Source organism: Prionailurus bengalensis, chromosome D2, assembly GCF_016509475.1.
Source record: "Prionailurus bengalensis isolate Pbe53 chromosome D2, Fcat_Pben_1.1_paternal_pri, whole genome shotgun sequence".
In the NCBI taxonomy this organism is placed as follows: Eukaryota; Metazoa; Chordata; class Mammalia; order Carnivora; family Felidae; genus Prionailurus; species Prionailurus bengalensis.
The window spans coordinates 72473317-72493095 of record NC_057351.1 but is presented as its reverse complement, the minus strand read 5'-3'; the positions used below and the strand labels follow the sequence as shown (position 1 = coordinate 72493095).

Sequence of the window (19779 nt, the reverse complement as noted above, 5' to 3'; positions counted from 1 at the left end):
GTTCATTCACTGGCTCTGCAGGACTGGAGTGCCACATGCTTTGAGGGACCCAGAGGATCAGACGCGAGTGAGCCGTCAGAACAGAGTGAACCCTCCCAGGAGAGGGAGGAGAGCTGGACTCAGGAACTTCTCCCAGGTACCCCCGCTCTGTAGCAGTGGTTCTCCAGCGTGAGCCTGCTTTGGGATCAGCTTCTGATTCCTGACGTCTGGGGTGGGGCTTGATATTTTGCACTTCTAGAACATTCCCTGTGATACTGCCTGAGTCCGCACTTGGAGAGGCACAAGAATGTGGACCAAGTGACATTGGCGGAGGTGTCTTACCCTGCTTTCAAAGGGGTCTACACAGCTGGGGGTGAGAAGGAGCTGCACGGCCAGGTCGGACTTGTTGGGCACTGATGAGGGTCAGAGAGGATAGTACCCTGTGGCTGGGCTGTGGGCTGTCAGCCCCACAGTGGCAGCAGCAGGGCGAAGACAACGCTGCCGAGTTTCTGTGCTGCACTGACGTCAGGCTCTCCTCGGAAGGCTGTGGGGATCCGGTGTGAAAGGCTCTGATACCGGCCTGAGTATTAGCTCCTCAGAAACCAAGGACATTGAGAAATGGCTAGTAAGTCACTGCCTGAGCAGCCCCTCTGCCAGGGGACAGTGGCCTCCTTTGCACAGAGGATGTAGACAGTTCCTTATTCATAGGCCAAGCTTGGCCTGCGATTGGAATTCATTTGGCGGAGTGATGGCTGCAAATGCAAAATAAAACAGAGGGCTTCAAGGTAATCGCTTGAAAAGGAATCCTCCTTCCAAACTGACCTTTGCAGCAATCTTTGACCCGAACTGTTCAAATGAAGACAGCTAACACGCCATGCTCTGCGTTGCTCTTGTCACGTTTTCCAGGTGGAAGCATCTGTGGTTGTGACGAGTGTGGATGGGCAGTGCCCGTGATGGGGCTGTAATGTGGATTACTCAGATACACACGCATGCTTCCGATTCAGAAGTGCTGTGGTTCCACGGGCCGAGGTGTCCTTGAAGCTTGGCCTTTACGGTGCACGGTGACGTCTCACCCCTAGCTCACTGCCGATCGTAAGAGAGGGAAAGTGATGGTACAGGTGGCGGGAGGCCAGATGCCATATCCCGAAGGAGCCCTTTGTCTGTCTTTGTCCCTATCCCCCCACGGCCACCACCTCACACACGGTGTCTTGCACTGGAGGTATTCAGTGGTCCCTGGAAGGTTGAAGCCCTGTGCCAGTTTGTGCTTGGGGCTGGACAATGAAGCCGAAGAGGAGCATCTTTGCCGCGGGTACCTGGTTGCCGATGCACCCTTAGGAGTCCACCCCGAAAGCCCCAGGCGTGGGGCTCCCTGGGCTGCTCCCCAGCATCCCCAGGCTCAGAGAAGGCAGAAGCGGTGTTTTCCAGGTGTACAAAAGGGGCCACCAAATATCGTCCACAGGATTCTGGGAGACTGTCCTCTTGAGGGAGCTAGGCTAAGTGTTCCTTGGCCACATGGGGCGTGTGTGATGGCCTCGGGTGGCTTCCGAACCCAGTCGAAGTCCTATTTGCGTGCAGAGTCTGGCCCTCGCTGGCTGAGGATCCTGATCATCTCCTGGATTCCTCTATACCTGTCCTTTCATGTAAAGGAGGAGAGACGTCTGTCCCATTACCTGCTCCTAGGCCTGTGGTGGGAGAGAGAGAGCCAACATTACAAAGCACCTTGAGAGTCGTAACAGTAACATTCCTATTTAGCCCTTTTCTGTGCCAGGAAGTGGGTTCCAGGCCTTAATCCTTCTGGCAGCCCTGTGGAGGGGACGCTGTTAGTGTCTCTGCCTTTTCTACACGGGGAGATGCAGAGATGAAGCACGGCAGCAGGGGCAGTGGAGATTTGAACGCACGGTCTGACGCCAGGGCTCCTGTCCCTTCCCACTATGCCCACACACAAGCTCTGGGGAGGCTCCACACACGGGTCTGCTTTTCCGGGAGAGGCACCCAAGGAGACGGTCCCAGCCAGGCCAGCCCCTACCAGGCGCCTTCTGTCTCCGGCCTCAGGAATGTTCTTTGAGGTCAGGAAAAGGCTGGTTGGGAGTGCTATTCACTTCTCCCTGTGGGCCTGGGAAGCCCCAGTTCTTGTACCCCTCATTTCCTGATTTCAGTGGTACCCTCTGGGGTGACTGTATACACAGCCTGGGGAGGAAGGTGCTCAGTGAGGGAAGTCCTGCAATGAGGGATTTCTCTGCAGAGCTGTGGCGTGGGATTGCATTTAGCCCTGCTGAACAGTCACAACAGATATTATTTTTTTATGTTTTTAAACTGCAAGCATTATTAAACAAAAAGAGTGCCCACTAATTCTGTCATTACACTTTATTGGACCTAGTAAATAACACTTATATCCATTTAAATCAGATTTCAGCTCCTCAAGCATGTGCAATTCACATCAAAATGGCGGCAGAAGTCCAAGAACTAAAATTTAAAAATTGAACATTCATTCCTCTATCAGTGTTGTGGGGGTGAGTATGAGTTTAAGAATCTGTGGTTTTCTTTTCAAAATTTGGCTCTGACTCTTACCAGCTCCATGACTTTAGCTGATGGCTGACCTTTCTGGATCCCAGTGCCCTCCACTGTAAAATAAGGCTAACCCCGGGTGGTCAGGCTATTGTGTGTTAAATGATGCAGGCCTCTGAAGCATCGCAACAGTGACTGGGTCTAAGTGAATGCAGTCGTTGTCAATACCATGTCTGGGGCAGTTAGACATGGGCCGCTGTTTCTCCTCTCCTCTTCTGTGCCGAACACCAAGACATCATGATGAAGATCAGTCTATAGGTGATTGGAGCCACGGTGTGTGGCACTTGGGATTCATTCATTCATTCACTCATTCAGGAAATATTTATCAGACATTTACTTGGTGCCAGACGTCAAGCCAATCCTGGGCGCTCATCTTCTTATGGTGGAGACAGGACTATTAACAAGGTGAAGACATAAACTAGGAAATGTAGGAGAGAACATGTGGGCGGGAAGGCCAAAGTGGACGCCCTCCTTGGGGCTCAGAGCCAGTGAGGCAAAGCTGGGGGGGAAGCTCCCCCCTGAGAGCACTGTGAGTGGGTCACAAGAAGCCCTAAGGCCACCGGGTTGGATAGAGTGGTTGAGGGGACGGTTTACTAGAAAATAACTTATGTGGACCATGGAAATCGGCTCCATGGCCCTAAAGAATAAAGGGAGAAATGTTCTTTGAAATTCAGCTGAGAGCTTTAGGGAAATTGGAGCTGGGAGTATGGGGGAGGGGCGGCTGTTGACCAGAGGATATGCAAAGTGAGAATGGATTACTAAAGGGAGTTTAGATTTTCTGAAGAAGGGAGAATTAACCTCTGGTGGCAATGGAATAAGTGATAGATTCTTTTGACGCGTAACACCACAATTCCCTGTCTCCTGAGCATTGCCCCATCCAGGAAGGAAGATATTAGGGACTAGTTGTTTGCAGAGCTCAAAGTCTCTGTTGACCTTAAAACAACTTGCCTGGAAGAAAAACGACCTAGTGTATATTTACTATTGAACATAATTTTCCTTAGGAAGTCTGCAACCCTATTAAAGATTAATAGGGAATCTTATTTTCATATGTTTCTGCTTAAAGTCTGTTTGTGCAAGTGTAGGCTGTGAGCCATTCAGACATCCATTTACCTTCTTTCCCCACCCCCTCCCAGGGCAGGCAGAAGTTAGGCTCCTTTAATGTGCGGAAGGTGAATTAACATTCTGCTGAGCAGAGCTTGGAGCTTGGGACTCAGGTACCACAGAGGTATTTAGTGCTTGTCCTCTGGGGGCAAGGGCAAGGGGAGGAATTTTGCAAATTATTAAAGTCAAGAGAGCAGGTGTAATTTCAACTTTTCATCTTCTGGGAACCCCCCAAAGAAGCGAGGTTTGACTGAAGGAGGCCAGACGGCATTTGGGATAATTTCTAGAATTTACCTGTGTTTCTCTAAAGTAATTAGAGTTCAGTTTCTCTGGCTGTAAACATCACCATGCGACACTTCTTTCTGAGCGTACAGACGGCACCCCTTTACATTTATACAGGCCTGATGCTAGCCAGCTCGGTAGAGGGTCACATATGGGGACCACGTGTAGTGACCTGTGGAATTGCTCTGACCTGTTTCCGTGAGTGTGACTCCATTGGCCTATAAAACACATTTCTCTGCTAGAGGATGTAGAAGACTCATAGGAGACATCTCTCTTGGGTCTTAATGGTAGGAATGAGCCTGATGTTAATCGTGAGTGTATCGAGTATGTGTAGACCTCAAACAGGTGGATTTGCCCTCAGGACAAAGCATCTTATATGGCGAGTTATTAGCAGATGAATTATAAGAAAAATGTCAGTGTGGCTGTCCCTACCTTAGGGCTTCATAGAGGTCTCAGGATCAGTGTGACCTTCTGGGCTGGTCCAGAGCAGAACAGAAAACACAGCACAGATGAGTCCTCTTCTCGTAGTGTTGAAGGACTTAACTGTCACTTAACTGGAGTAAATGAAGCTTCAGGGAAGTTAAGGTACTCACCCCAAACGCCATGTTTAGCAAGTGGCTGCATTGAAATCGGGTCCTGGTCCATTTTCAAAGTCTATATTCAAAGTCTCTACTGTGCACTGACATTTAGTAGTGTTTTCGTTTTCTGTCGCTGTTGTGGCAGATTACCACAAACCTGGTGGCTTTCACACAGATTTATTCTCTTACCTTTCCAGACATCAGCAGCCCTGCACAGGTCTCACCGGACTGAAATCAAAGTGCCCTCTGGACTGAGCTCCTTTTGGAGGCTCTAGGGGTGAATCCGTTTCCTTGACTTTTTCCCACTCCTTGGCTCTTGGCCCCTGCCCCATCTTCAAAATCAGCAAAAGCTGGTCTGGTCTTTTGCACATGGCGTCTGACCTCCTCATCTGCCTTCCTCCTCCACTTTTTTTTTTTGTTTTTAAATTTTTTTTTTTTAACGTTTATTTATTTTTGAGACAGAGAGAGACAGAGCATGAACAGGGGAGGGGCAAGAGAGAGAGGGAGACACAGAATCTGAAACAGGCTCCAGGCTCTGAGCTGTCAGCACAGAGCCCGACGCGGGGCTGGAACTCACGGACCGTGAGATCATGACCTGAGCTGAAGTCGGACGCTTAACCGACCAAGCCACCCAGGCGCCCCCCGCCTCCACTTTTAAAGATCTTATGATTACACTGAGCCCACCTGGATGATGCAGGACATTCTGCTCACCTCAGGATCTAAAACTACAATCACATGTGCAAAAAGGCCCTCGCACGATGTCGGGTAACCTATTCCGTGGTTCCAGGGACGACAGTGGAGTATAGACATCTTATTCTGCCTATGGTAGGTTTCCTTATGAGGTATGTTTTTAATTTTTGGTAAATCATGAATCGTAGAACCAGTTTTTCCCGAGTCGTTGCTAGAAAGCGCAGAGCCAAATATGTAGCTTTTAGCTTGCCAAGGGTGTGTGTGCATTTTGTCCTGGCCCTACCGCTGCTTCCGTCTTCTCTTTAAGTGGCCCCAAACATCCTCACTCATTTTTACGTGTATTCTGTTGCATCAAAGCTACATCTAAATGCATCTCAAAATGCTTTCTGAAGTGAGAGAGTGGGCATAAATAATTCAGTGAAATCATAGTGGGTGACCTTTGCTGCCCCAGGATTCCTGAGCAGTTGGCTTGGAGCTTCTTAGGTTCCAGGATAAACGTGAGGCAACTTTTGTACTTCGCTCCTAAAGATGGAGGTTCCTGCAGAATTTTACAAAGCAAATTCATACCATGTTGGTCTGGGGCTTTAAGGCACGGTTCTATGGGTGAAACGTTGGCGGAACATCTAGATTTCGGTGCCCAAGGAGAAACCTGGTGGCCAGAAGTCACAAAACTGATCACTAAAGTTGCCCTGCAGCCATACAAAAGACTTATTGGATAAGATTGACTCTTATCCAGATGGCTATTGGGTATCTGAAAGCTTTATGATAATTTAATCATCCAGAAAACCTCCAGTTTCTTTTCTCCCTCGATTTCTTCCTGTAGAAACAAACACGGCCAAAGCTAAGTTTTCTGCACCAAAGGACGTGTTGTGGCATGGATAATACAAAACAACTTTATTTGACTTGGGGATGCAGCATGGGACTGTTTGAGGAGTTTCGGCGCCCTACTGTGACCTACGGCCTGCTTTTACTGTGACCATCAGTGTGTGCCTTGGAGAGATTGGTGAGGGCGGTCAGGGAGGGGTGCTGGCCGGAGGGCAGCTCTGGGGTATCCCATCCGAGGCTGCCAAGAGCCCCTTCACGGTCGGAGTGGACTCCCTTGCCAACTGCCATAGCTTGCTTTTCAAATTTGCCACGTAGAGATTAGCTGTCAAGCTCTCTCAGCCACTCTGCAGATGTTGATTGACAGCTGTCAGTGTTCATGCAGGGTGGCTTCGTGAGGGATGCCGAGATCGATCAGATGGTGACCCGACTTCCTTCAGGGGGCTGCTGCTGCTTGATGTCATCGGAGAGGCTAAGGATACATTGCACCTCTGTCCTGAAGCCTGCTTGCCCTGAGTCCCCACCCTGGAGAGACACCCCAAGCAGGACATAGGGACCAGAGCCATGTGTGACTTCACCTGCATCTCCCGAAGTCCTTCCTTGGTAGGTCAGGCTTTGTCACAGCACTGTGGATCATGCCCAGAGGGCGATGTCCCTAGCCTTCTGTGACCATGATGCTGGGCCCAGAGCTACCAAGGTAGTGGATAAGCAGCTGTGATCAGGGTTCTCCAGTACGAGTGAGGAGGGAGAGGGGTGTTTGTTCAATGGGTTATAGCCTCCAAGTATCAGGATGAAGCCGACCAGGGATTTGGGAGCGACAGGCATTGATCTCTACTTGGCCACAAGGGCCATCTTGTCCCAGGAAACAGCATCAGACAAGGCTTCTTGGACCTCACAGTACTCTTCTCGAAAAATGTGGGATTGCAGTTTGGCTGAGTCAATGAGAAGTGCGTTAAGTGGCTGAGGCTTTGATCATCCCACCAGGAGTGGGAGCCCACATGAAAGGGCTGAGAAGCTCAAGATGTGCAGAGCTTTGAGTGTTTGTGCCTAGGTATGTGAACCCGCCCCAGGGCTTTTGCTCCGGAGTGGCCACACTCACTCCCAGGCCCGGGGAAGACGGGCTTTCTGAAGGGTGGCCTGACTACCCCCCTCCCCAGCTCCACAGACCGCCCCCCGGAGAACATGCTGGGCTTTTGCTCTAAGAGGCCTGTGTGCACACCACAAAGTGGGGAACAGCAAGGCAAGAAAACACCTCTGCAAAATGTCTTGAATATAGGCTCTGATTTGCTGGAGGATGTTTTCCAGATGTTCTCCAGTAGGCTGCTGGGGGAAGAAGGGCTAAGGTAATTTTCTAAAAACAGAAAGAGAAAAATCTGTTTTGTGTCACTGTACCAGAAAATCACCATTCCAGAACTCTTGCTTTGTCTTCCCGGCTCTAATATTAGCAGCATGTTTTTTCAAATTATTTTTATTCTGCATAAGAGATTAACGGCATTAAGAAACTTACTGATATTTAGTTATTTAAAAATATGTCTTTTCCCCTAACCCCCAGGGGAATAAATAGCTTTCTTAAAAAATGACTTTTTTCTATGAGCTCATAGGACTGCGGGGTATTAGGTAACACTGCAGGATTCCTGGCTTCAGACTTCTCAAATCTGTGTTGGTCAGAGTCGCCGCCTTCAGTTACCCAGATGTAGCCCGAGTCTGTGATACAGGGGCCAGTGGAAGACAGGCTAAGATGTGCATTTCTCAGCGTTAAGCTTGCTGTGGGCTGTTTTGCAGCAAGGGCTTAACGTTGGAATGGGCTAGGAATTGGAGAGCAAACAGATGAAGGGATGGGAAGTGAAAATGTATCAGGCAATGTGTATTCTGAGTTCCGGGTGAGGCGCTTTTATATAATTTATATAATTCGTTCTCCCAGCAGCCACCTAGAGCGACTGTGGATGGCATCCGCCCCATTTCCCAGGTGAAGAAATGGAGAGTTGGGGAAGTGAACTCATTTGTTTAGGTGTGAGACCCTGAAAGGTGGAGTTGGGGTTAGAAAGAGGTGCGCGTCCCTCTCAGGCCTGGCCTGCTTTGTTTCCTTTAACTTTGTTTCCTTTAATTGAGAAAACTTTCGGAGACTAAATGGCTTGCATTGAAAACCCAGACTTTAAAGCCCTGATGTTCACATTGGACCCAGAGAAAAATGCTAGTAATTTCTTACACAAACAGATTAATAAAAGGATCCTGTCTCAAGGTTCTGGCTTTCTACAGGGGGCAGTCAAAGGTCTGCAGTCCTGTGTGGGCAGTCCGCAAAGCCCCTTAATTAAGGGAAGCCTAATTCATTGGTAGACTTACCACCCTCCTATGCAGGGTTCTGTCTGCATCCTTGGCCCCTGCTGTGCTCCCGAATGTCACTCAGAGTGTTCACCGAGGCTGTAAAGTCAGTGGAACATCATTAGGAAGAAGGCTCTGAAGAACAATCTGGTCAAATGATGGGAGGGGGAGAGCAATTATACACTTGATGACTTAAGTAAGATCCCTGGGAACTTCAAATCCAGCACCCTCTGCATATTTCCCTTCCAAGGCTGTCACCTACCATCAGCCACTGCCCACCGTGTGACTCCGACCAAGAGCTTAACCCCTTTAGCCTTCAGCTCTCTTGAGTGCGAGATCAGGGGATCTACTAGAGAAATCTGGGTCTCTGTACTCAAAGGAAACCCAGTGCCTAAGACACTAAAATCATGTGTAATGGAATCATGGATGAGAACAATAATAATGCTTTGAAAACAAGTGTTCTTTTCTTTCTTTTTCTGAGTATCTTGAAGTGTCCCATAGATTGTATTTCTGAAGTGGAAGGGTAACCCAAGAGCTAAGTAGTTCAGCAACGTCTGCAGGAGTTCTGGGTAGTTCATATCAGAGCCTGGATCTCATTCAAAACCTCACAACTCCTCGTCCAGAGTTCAGTTCCACCAACCATGTGGCTTGTGTCCAAGAATGGGCTTCATCCTGGGAAAAAAAAAAAAAAACATTCAAAAGAATGGGATGATCCAGGATGAGTTAAACTGGTCATCACTCATATGGTTTTTTTTCCCACCTGTTTGCCATAACACCTTTTTCCTAAAAATGTTTCTGAAAAAGAAGGTAAATGATCCCCCCCCCCCCCCCCCGCCCCGGCCACTGTCAAAAGACCATATGCTGTTTGAGGAGATTCTCCAAGATTGTATCGTTATAATCATTTTTCTATTTCCAGTTAGCAGCGTGCTTCCTTTAGTATATTTCCTGCATAAACCACTGTTTTCTCTTCAGCAGATTTCCTAAGGCTAACTTGGCATTTGCTGGCGCTTTCCTCCTCTTTGAGGGTGGGAATTTTCTCTTTCGGAGGGAGATGCATTTCTACATTACTGCCTATTCATTTCCTTTTCATTTTCTCAGAGAAAAACAGTCAGGTTCATCACTGCTTGTAGTCATGGAGATTTCATGTCTCCAGAAGAAATCCAATTGTGGAATTTCTTTGTTAATCCCACACTGGACGTTTAAGCTTTTGTGTTTGGATCAGTGCAGCCGAGGGGGGGGAAGGCACTGAAACAGGTTACAATGTGACTCTTAACCCAAGATGGGCAGGGGAAGCATGTTCAGCAAGGGCTGTCCTGGGACAGCTGGGGGATGGGAGCTGGGGGGCAGCAGGTGCTCAGACCATAGTTGGCGACTGGACAGATGAAGATCTTAAGCTATAACCATTTGCAAGATGCTCGCATCCCGCCTGTCACCATCTTCCTTGTGGACCTGTCCTCTCCTGCGTTCTCCCCACAGCACCACTGTGTGCTGAGTTACCTGCGCCTTGATTCTGCCCCTCCTTTCTACAGTCTAGAAAACCCACCTCTAGTAAAACTCACCTAGTAAAACCCTCCTCTCCGTGCATCCTCTTTTCTTCCTCTCCTTCAGGTCCTCAGATCTCCCCACTGGCTCTCCACTGGCTTTAGTCTCCTATTGGCCAATATCCTTTGGCCAGTGTCCCGCTTCCCCATTCCTGCTAGAATGGTGAAGGCACAGAGTAGGTCTCCAGCAAATCTTTGCTGAACACCTGAGCGACCCCGGCGTCTTCCTAATACGCAAACGTTACTTCTCTGTTTAAAAACCTTCAGTGGTTCCCACTGGTTTTAGGATAAAATCCAAACTCTTAGGTCATTCAAGGCTCTTCACATCCTGGCCAGCATCATCACCCATCACTCACCATTCCCCTCGTGTGGCTCAGCCATCCCAAGTGCACAGCTCACAATGATCTGGGTGATGGATGTGTTACGTTTAGTAGTTGCAAATGATTTCCGGCTCTGGAGTCTGATAGTGAGTGTGGTCGCGCTCCACCGCAGAGGTCTACAACCTGGAGGGAGTTACTTCACCTCTCTTTGCTTCCGTTTCTTCATCTGTAAAATGGGCTGATAGGATTACCTTCTAAGGTTCTTATATTAAACGTGTGCCTACATGTCAAGACCTTAAATCAATCTGGCAAGACAAACATTCCATTGTCATTACCCCGGGCTTACCATGAACGTGCTGACTTTGTCACATGCCGCCCCCTCCTGCCTGGTATATCCCCTCCACCTTTGTTGGACGGAGTCATCCTGTGACTCTCAGTCCCAATGTCATGGCTTCTCTGAAACCAACATCTAGCTGTGTCGCGTGAAAAGCTTAAGAACACGCGGCATCAGTGTTAATATGTGTGCTGTTGTATCGTGGTTCTACTGCTCACTATTTGACTCTAGGCTAAACTTGCTAAGATGTGGTTCCCTCCTGAAATTTGGATAAGAAAACAACTGTCCCTACCTTATTACAGTTGTTGGAAAAAATAAAAAGTGTAAAGACATACCTGACACTTACGAAATACTTCATTCATGTCTGATATTATTTTTATTAGCGGCCTTTCTGTCATTTATCAAGAACTAGCCACTGTATTGTTATCATCTTTTTATTTGTCTCTCTTGGTGGGTTGACTTCAGAGACAGAGAGTTTACTGACTACACCGCAAGCACATGGCACATCTTTCAGGGGTGGAACCATGGAACTGACAGGTCAGCTGCTTTGTCAGTACATGTAACCAACATGTGACTTTACGAGATTTCAGAGGCTGGGGTGCCTGGGTGGCTCAGTCAGTTAAGTGTCTGACTTTGGCTCATGGTGATGATCTCATGGTTCGTGGGTTTGAGTCCCGCGTTGGGCTCTATGCTGGCGGTGCAGATCCTGCTTGGAATTCTCTATCTGTCCCTCCCCTGCTCTCTCTCTCTCTCAAAATAAATAAATGTTTAAAAAATAGAGGATTGTGTCCATCTGTAAGAGAAGATGTTAGGAAGGATTAAATAAATAAATAAACCTAAAAAAAGAGAGATTTCAGAGAACTGTCTCCATCTGTAAGAGAAGGTGTTAGGAAGGAAGGGTGTTTGAGGGCCGACTGTTTTCTTTCTTTGGGAGGTAGTAAACACGAGATGAAAACTCGTCCTACACTGTTTCATTTGGCCCAAATGACCGGGGATGGAGAGGAAGCCGCACCAGGAGGGTCGGGACCTCACTCCCGAGATATGACGGGTGCTTTGTCAGGAGGATTGAACACATCATAATGGTCCCAAACGGGGTTGTGCAGATACGTGGTAAATACCCGTTTCTCCAAGAACAACACAAAGCCCTCATTTGCGATCACCACGGTGCAAATACTCCTACCGTGGTTACTCTCAAACTACCACCATGCTGTTAACCAACTCGCGAAATCCCTGAAAATACACCAGTTGGCCAGTAATGAGCTGGTTCCAGCACAACGCTGGATAAACTTCCTCTGACTTCAGTGTTTCTCTCAGTAAAATGCAAATCCCCTGAAGTTACCATCCTGTCTCCAAGTAGAGACATCAGTAGGAGGTGGGTCCACTGTGAAAAACAAAACCATGGAAATGTTAGTGTTTTGGCAGTGCTGCATGTGCTCAAAATTAGTTTGAAACTCTTTTCTGTCCACTGGCTGTGTTCCTCTTAGGACCAGGGATCTGTGCCGACAATCTTCTCTCGCAAAGCAGCCTGTCCAGGGTTCTGCTCAGAGCAGTATATCTGGTTTTATCCTCCCAATCAGGGTTATACTCTCTGCAGCAGACTGACTCAATTAGCCCTTCATTCCAGAGTCCAATTGTGAGTCAATTCTGAGGTTGTTAAACAAAATGAATCTGGTGGCATTAGCCTCTCGCTGAAGGATAGTAATCCGCATCACGGCGCTGTTCGGTTAATAGGCTGCTTGAGAGACTACAGGAAACGGGGACTTGGAGACAGAGCGACCTTTCGTCCATCTCTGGGGGACAGGCCGGAAGCACGGGACTGCCAGGGAAAGAGAGCCGCTCAGGTTGTGTGCCGCACTAGAGCCCCAGCTGCCTGAACCGCATTTGGCCTTTGCGGAGTTAGGAGCCCCGGAGCACTAGATCATTAACTTTCATGACCGGGAAAATTCTTCTGAAATTAACACTCAGTCCAAGCCGGATGCCATTGGAGCCAGTTGAGTAAGCCTGAGCCACCGTTAGGGATTTCCTCTGAAAAATAAATCCTTTAACCAGGCTACAGAAAATGGCCCGGTTTTATGCCCTTCAGTGTGTTCCATTAGAGTCTGAAAACACCAACTAGGCTTAGACGGTGGGAGATCCGGGCGCCCATACAGGCACGCGTAAGCCTCATTTGGAGGATTTCGCCAAACCACTTAGCTTCAGCACCTGCCCCGGGGATTGGCGGTGATGGAACCAGGCACCTATACAGAGCGCACAGATCGGCACAGGTAGCGAGGCTCAGACGCCCCTCTTTAAAAGGGTTCAAGGAGAGACCAGCCCCTCACAAACACCGTGCTGCCTTTGCAGTGGCAGTGAACTTAGAGGACTTGGTGGGCCTTCTAACTCTCTTCTAGTTAGAGTCGTAGTAAAGGGACACCTTAATGGGCTTCCTGCGGACATTTTACAAACCTCTGATATCCACACATCCCTCCTCGCTCTGGCCCACGGATGCAAGGTTGTGTCTATCCTGAAATATGCTGCGTAAATACAGTTTCTTGCATGGAAAGAAGTAAAAGCAGCCCTGTGTGTGTGTTGGCTGCCGGCGTGGGGAAGCTGAAGTGAAAAAAGCTGAGACAACCATCCATTGTCTCCCATAATTGCTGGATAATTTCAGTCCTCTCGGAGTCCATTGTGTTCTTCACTCAGAAGCAGAGCTGTTGTCTGCTGAGATGACCTCAGAGGTGGCCCCGTCCTCATTCAGGATTTCTCCAACAATACCCTCTTCAGATTGAAAAACAGCCAGTTAGCCACAAACAGTCCTCTTCCTCGCCCGACCAGCGTGTCTGTTGTCCCTCTTCACCCCCTTGGGTCTCCGCCATGTCGCCACCGCTCAGGGCTTCCCAGTGGACTGTGTGGGTCCCTGGAGAGTCCCCAAACTGCAGATACGTACAGTAGTTGGTCAGTGGTTCCTCCATGCACCGCCTCCCACCAAAGGCCCAGTCACACAGTGACACCTCACCCAGAGCCAGCGTCCCTGTCCCTCCTTCTTTCCCCTCCAGTTCTGGAGAGACGAGCCCCTCCTCCGTGTCACTTGGCTGGAATAAATCTCTGTCCCCTGGGCTGTTGGATGAGAGATAACTTACAAGACAAATACACGTATTTTTAAAGCCAGCAGGAATTACGGGAGCAGATGGGCTGTAGGATCCTATTTTGATGCCAGGGACATGTTTCTGTATAAAGTAAATATTTTCCCAGTGTGGATCTCTGGTGAGTGTGTAGAGAAGCATATTTCCTAAAGATGCAAATAAGTCTGTCAGAAATAAATATTGAATGCAAACTTCAAAGCATCTAGATTTCTCCCGTTATAGGCCCTGAAGACTTCTCTGCAAATAAGCAGACACACAGGTAGGCAAGAGCCGGGTGAAGGCGGGGACAGCGAGGGGGGCAGGGGAGGTATATAAGAGAGAATGCTAACATCCTAAGAGTTCACATTTTATTTATTTATTTATTTATTTATTTATTTATTTATTTATTTATTTTTGCTGTGGACGAAGGCTTGTCAACGAAGGAATAAAGTTACGTTTGTCCAGAAGCTAATGTAGGGTATTTCAAATCACACCCTTTTTGCCCTTTCTTCCCACTGTAGATCTCGCCTTGCGGATTTTTTTACCAACTGCCAACCGGAGTCAAGGTCTGCCAGCAGCTGCCTAAAGGAAAACTATGCTGACTGCCTCCTCGCCTACTCAGGGCTTATTGGTAAGATCGGGGAGAAGTGGGACGGGAGGAAAGTCTGGTTTACAAATACTCACAGACTCTTCCCGTTGTAGCCTGTCACTGTCTGTGAAAGGAAGAATCTCCCGGTCACCCTCTGTGCTGGGGCTTTGCTGTTAAGCCCTATAGGACTCACCTTAAAAAAAAAAAATAAGGCAACTGAGGATCCTGGATATGCAAGGGCAGAGGCAGGAAGCAGGGAGTATCGCAGTGCAGGTGAACTACAGTATGAGCACCTGACAGGCATCTCAGGTGGAGAACTGACCACACAGAACAACAGCAAGAAAGAAAGCGTGGCTGTGGAAAAGGGAAGCAAGTCAAACCAATTTAACTGAATTGGAGAACGTGGAAGTCATTCAGTCTGGGGACATAGAAAAGGCTGTTCCCCAGAAATGGCCCTTTGGAAATAAAACCCGTAACTAACTGGGGTCCTTCTCGCCATTGGTATTCTTGGTAATTCAGCTCCTGGTATGCAGGGAGTGATTTAGCCTAAAATTTCCCTCTGAGAACAGACGTAGCGGAAACAGTGTTTTCTGCCTCTCAAGACCCAAGAAGAACCAGGTTCTGGGCATTCAGGGCAACAGCACAGTTAGGGTACCAGTGAGTTAGAAGAGTCACAAGCGAGGCAAATTTGTGTCTGTGGGTAAAGGGGTAAGCAGGAAGAAAGGCAGGTGTTCCGGATCCTGGGGCCTGAAGAAGCCTCTGTGGCAGGGCTCCGTCACGATTGACATTTGAGGACAAATGCGTAGTGAAGGCTGTGGAGGGGTGAGGAAAATCACAGTCGTCAGAAGTGTGATGGCTCAGCCATGGTGTGTGTTCCTGTCAGGATCGCACAAGTCACCAGGCGGGAAGAACTTCCCACCAAGAATGACAGCATGGACTACAGTTTTTGTCACCAGAGTGCCTTCAGCAAGAGCTTTTGAGAAAAACATCAGCGATGGTACTTAATGCAGGCATATTACAGGTGCCTGCACACCCATCCCAGGGTTTTTTGAAAGGACACCTGTGTTCTCTTGGGCAATGCCTTTCACCGGTGTTGTTTACCATTTTTGTGTATGTGTCCCAATGAGTGTATCTTCCTTGAGTCAGTATTCCAAATTTGCATTCACCCTTTCCTTTTCTTAAGTCTCTAGTAGGGGTTACTTACCAACTATGGAATTATAGGTTTAAGAACCAATGGAAGTAATTAAGGCATGCTCATTATAAAAAGTTAAAAAAATACAGAGAAACCCAAGGAGACAGTAGGAAGGATCTACAACTCTACTCCCAGACCTAATCACTATTAATACCTTAGTCCATATCCTTCCAGGTATACATGCTCATTAAATCCTCCATGAGTAGACAAGGCATGTTGCTGCCAGGCATTTCTGGCTTGGCAAACCATTACATGCCTGAGGTTGATGAAATACTCATCGCGTAATGGAATGAAATAGTTGAGGCAACGCACTTTACAGACCAAAATTAACTTCCCTCTTGGGTCTGGATCTTTCCCTCTGCAGTGGTTCTAACTTCTTTTAGGACAAAGCCTGTGCCCGCTTCTTCCACGTTGTCAGAGATCCACAATGGTGCCAGGCATTCAGTGGCTTCTTAGTACACATGTTTTAACCTCTTGACTCAGTGTTTGGGGTGCCTTTTCCTTTCTCACTCAAAGTTAGGTGCTCACTGTCTGCTGTGGGTCAAAGTTCCCATCACAGAGTATAATGGGAGATCACGTAGTTCAGATTGGTAAGGAACGTAGGGCAAAGAAGATATGTCCTTGACCCAGAAGAGCTCACAAAGCAATTTTTCTTCTATGAACCAAATATATCCTGTGGATCGCTGACCACCTATTACTTCTTACATCCACAAAAATGTATAAAAACAGAAGGCTTCTTGGCATGAATAGGCATCGCCTGGTGCAAGCCACCCAGAAGAAGACATTTGGGTTGTATTAAGTATAAATTCATTGTTTATTTGCTCCAGCACAGAACTCATCAGAAAAACCATGAACACAAGACGACGTAGGCAAGAGAGACCACCCAGCATTTCTTTGAGGACTATTTGAGGACTATTGAGACAATACTCTAGAAGCCATCAGCTTAGAGAATTTCCGTTGTTTATTTCCAATTCCTTCACAATTTGGAAGACTTTATTTTAAATCAGTTGAGAGTCTGGTGACCAGAGGCCTTGTTATATATGTTCAGGATGTGTGGTAACCCAAAGGATAGCATCTAAGCTTCCCGTGTTGCTTTGAAGAAGCCATTTGCTTCCAAGGAAAGTGGATTCGAAGTCCTAAAAGGATTTTTAAGATATGTAAAACCAGTTCTATCTATTTATGAAGATTAATGACATTTTCGAGAAAATGCAAGGGATTTGGGAACTCATGCATTCTAAGTTAATTCTCTCCTACTCCATAACATCCATACCATTTGTGCAGAAAAAAAAAAATACCCTAAGCGCAGCTGAAGGAGTTCTGTTATAATTTTTTAAGTAAATGTGTAAATTATTTTATGTGCTCAAGATAAATTGCCAAGAAAATGCACTGCTTAACATAATTTCCCACTCAGCAAACACAATGTTTGTAATTATCCATGGTGCATCCACCATCAGAGGAACATTTGTTTTCTCTTTTAGGCTATAGAAAAGTCTGTGTCATCACACAAGAAGAACAAGATGCCTTGTTTTTACTTTTTTAGGTACAGTCATGACCCCCAACTACATAGACTCCAGTAGCCTCAGCGTGGCCCCATGGTGTGACTGCAACAACAGTGGGAATGATCTGGAAGAGTGCTTCAAATTTTTGAACTTCTTCAAGGACAATACATGTCTCAGTGAGTTTAAAAAAAAAAAAAAGGAAGGAAACACAAGCGTGCTCTCCTCTCTGTGTTCAAGCTGTACCTTCATGTCTCTTGGGTCTGCCTCTTCTCTCTCTCTGTCTCTCTCACTCTCTCTCTTTCTGTCGCTTTTTTCCCTGATCTCTGATGGTGAATCCAGCATCTCTGGGCCACACTACGCAACGCAGCAGGGAACAGAGCAAGTCAGTGCTGCTAAGTCTGTGAATCCAAAGGCCTAAGAGAGCAAGAGATTCAAACAACGGAGGGTACATTATGTCGGATAGAACACTCCTACCCACAGATCAAATTTTGGTCTTGGCAACCAACACAAAGTCTGTTCCAAAGGTTCTTAAAACCTGGGCACGATATACGATGTGAGAAGCTCAGACAAATTAGATGGGGGTAGGCCTCCAAGGGCTCTCTGAGAAAAATTAGAACGTTAACATCAATAGCCCCCTGGACGATCAGGATTGGCTCAGAGGAGAAGCAACAATTCTTGAGTGGGATAAGCTGGCCATGTGGCCAGGAGCCTCAGGATGTGTTATCTCGGGAGACAGAGTTGAGCACTAAGGGGGCTCCTGCTTGGAAATAGTTTCAGCTCTGATTGCGGTGTCCTTCAGGCAGTTAGAAAACACGTTTCCCAAAGGGTGAGGGATAGAGAGAATTGTTCAGGTGGGAACAATGGGCATGCATCGGACTGGGCCAGGTCTCCCTTTTATCCACTGAGATGTGCACACTGGAGGTGACAGTCCAGCTGAGATGCTTGAGTACCTCACTCACACGTTGTGGCAGCCACCTTTAATTTATTGGGAACCTCGACTCACTCTATAGGGAGTGCAATATATATATTACCTCATTTACTATAATCTGGGCAAGAGTCCTCGGAGATATGGGTATTATTGTCTCCATTTCACAGTTGAGTAAACAGCTGTTTATTCGTATAGACCATCCGTGCAAAGGTGGATCCGAAGCCCGAGTGCCTTTCTCTGCAGCCCCTGTCCCCCGTGGAGGCACTCATTTGCTTTTGCCTCATTCCTGATATTTAAGGGCCCATTGGCCAAGAACAACTGCCCGAACGTTGGGGGCCAGGTGTAACTTCCTGGTGAGAGGTATTGGAACAAGTTTCTAGGAATTAAGGTTCAGCCACCCCTCTGAGAGCCGTGGCAGTTCTCCAGGATGCTCTGCTATGCAATGACTGACGACCAAAGAATTAGCTACCAATTTACCATGTATATGGAAAAGCTTTTAAGTGTTATTTATTCTAAAACCTCTCTATTGTTTCCTTTGTTGAAAAGACAAATCTACACGATTTGCTTACTAGGTACTTTTAATAATGCGGCTATAACCAAATGTTTTGATCATCTTAAAACTAACACAAGCTTCTGGACACCTAAGTGAAATTGAAAATCACACACATATTCAGAAGTGCGGAGACATTTGCTAAGATGCTGGGTGTACCGCTGAATTGTACCTCGGATCTCTTGTTTGGTCTTGACTTAAAAAAAAGAAATGTATGTATATATCCCTCTTTTCCACATCCTGCATAGTCTTCTGGTAGAATGCAAGTTTTAATGAAGATAAAGCAGTGACAACATAGGTTAGTGTGGGAGAAGATCATACTCACACTGGCTGGACAACTCCTCTTTCGTGGAGAAATTAAAGGTGTCCCTGCTTAATAATATTTTGGTGAAGGGGAGAATAGTCCGGCATCTTTTTGCTAATGACTTTTCGATAAAAATAAATACATTTGGTCTTCAATAGGGACCAAAGCCAGCCAGAATTTTTCATAGTCATTCCATTTATACTTTGATCAGAAAGGGCACGGCACACCAAAGACGCAGCACCTGTAAATTCACTCTCTGGCAAAAGACTCCAGAGTAGGATTTGAAATTTGTAGGTTCCAGCTCAAATGTATTAACCTAATTCTTCTGCCTTCAGATTAGACGGAGCTCTCCCAGACGCCTCTGTCATGAGCACAACTTTAACCAATTGTTTATTTCTGGTTATTGGGAGTGGGGGGAGGAACAGTTAGTTTTAAGCCAAAATACCTGGCCAAGATGAGGGGAAGAGAGAGAAGAATGAGCTTGCGGTGGAGGTAAGTTAGCAGTTACTGTCACTCGGGTCTTTCTTCAGAAGCTACTTTCACCTCCTGGACCACTGTATCCGAACTGCGGTTCCCCATTCCATTCTTACTGCTACTTCTTTTCTTTTTAAGTTTCTTAATTTTGAGAGAGAGAGAGAGAGAGAGAGAGAGGGAGAGAATCCCAAACAGGCTCCGCACCATCAGCACAGAACCCGATGTGGGGCTTGAACTCACAAACCTGTGCCGAAATCAGGAGTCATGCCCTACTCCTGCGTCATCGCCTCCAAGCATTTCTCATCACGGAATGTATTGCATATGTCACTTACATGCCTCTGCAATCCGCATGGGACCCCCGTGAGGGCACGGACTCTTGTCTTTTGTTGCCATCACGGATGTCCACTGCTGCATGTTTAGCACAGAGCAGCTCCTGGCACTTAGTACACATTGCATTCACATTCCATTCAAGTAAATGAATGAGCAAGTGAACCAACTCCCCAAGTGCGAGGCAAACACCCCGGAAAGCACAGGTGGTTCCAATAATTGGGAAGGGGTCTCTTGAATCCACATGAGAGAAAGGAGGGTTGTGCGGTTTGTGGTGCTGGTTG

General features: G+C 47.2%; 1 protein-coding gene across 2 annotated transcripts in view; it reads left to right on the top strand.

Moving 5' to 3' along the window:
* The window catches only part of GFRA1 (GDNF family receptor alpha 1), a 211623-nt gene that overhangs the window by 161128 nt on the left and 30716 nt on the right, over window positions 1–19779 (top strand). For both annotated transcript variants that reach the window (XM_043597650.1, XM_043597649.1), the window contains 2 exons: window positions 14154–14263; window positions 16954–17088. In XM_043597650.1, the coding sequence (XP_043453585.1) occupies window positions 14154–14263; window positions 16954–17088 (245 nt within the window). The remainder of the gene's footprint in view (window positions 1–14153; window positions 14264–16953; window positions 17089–19779) is intronic.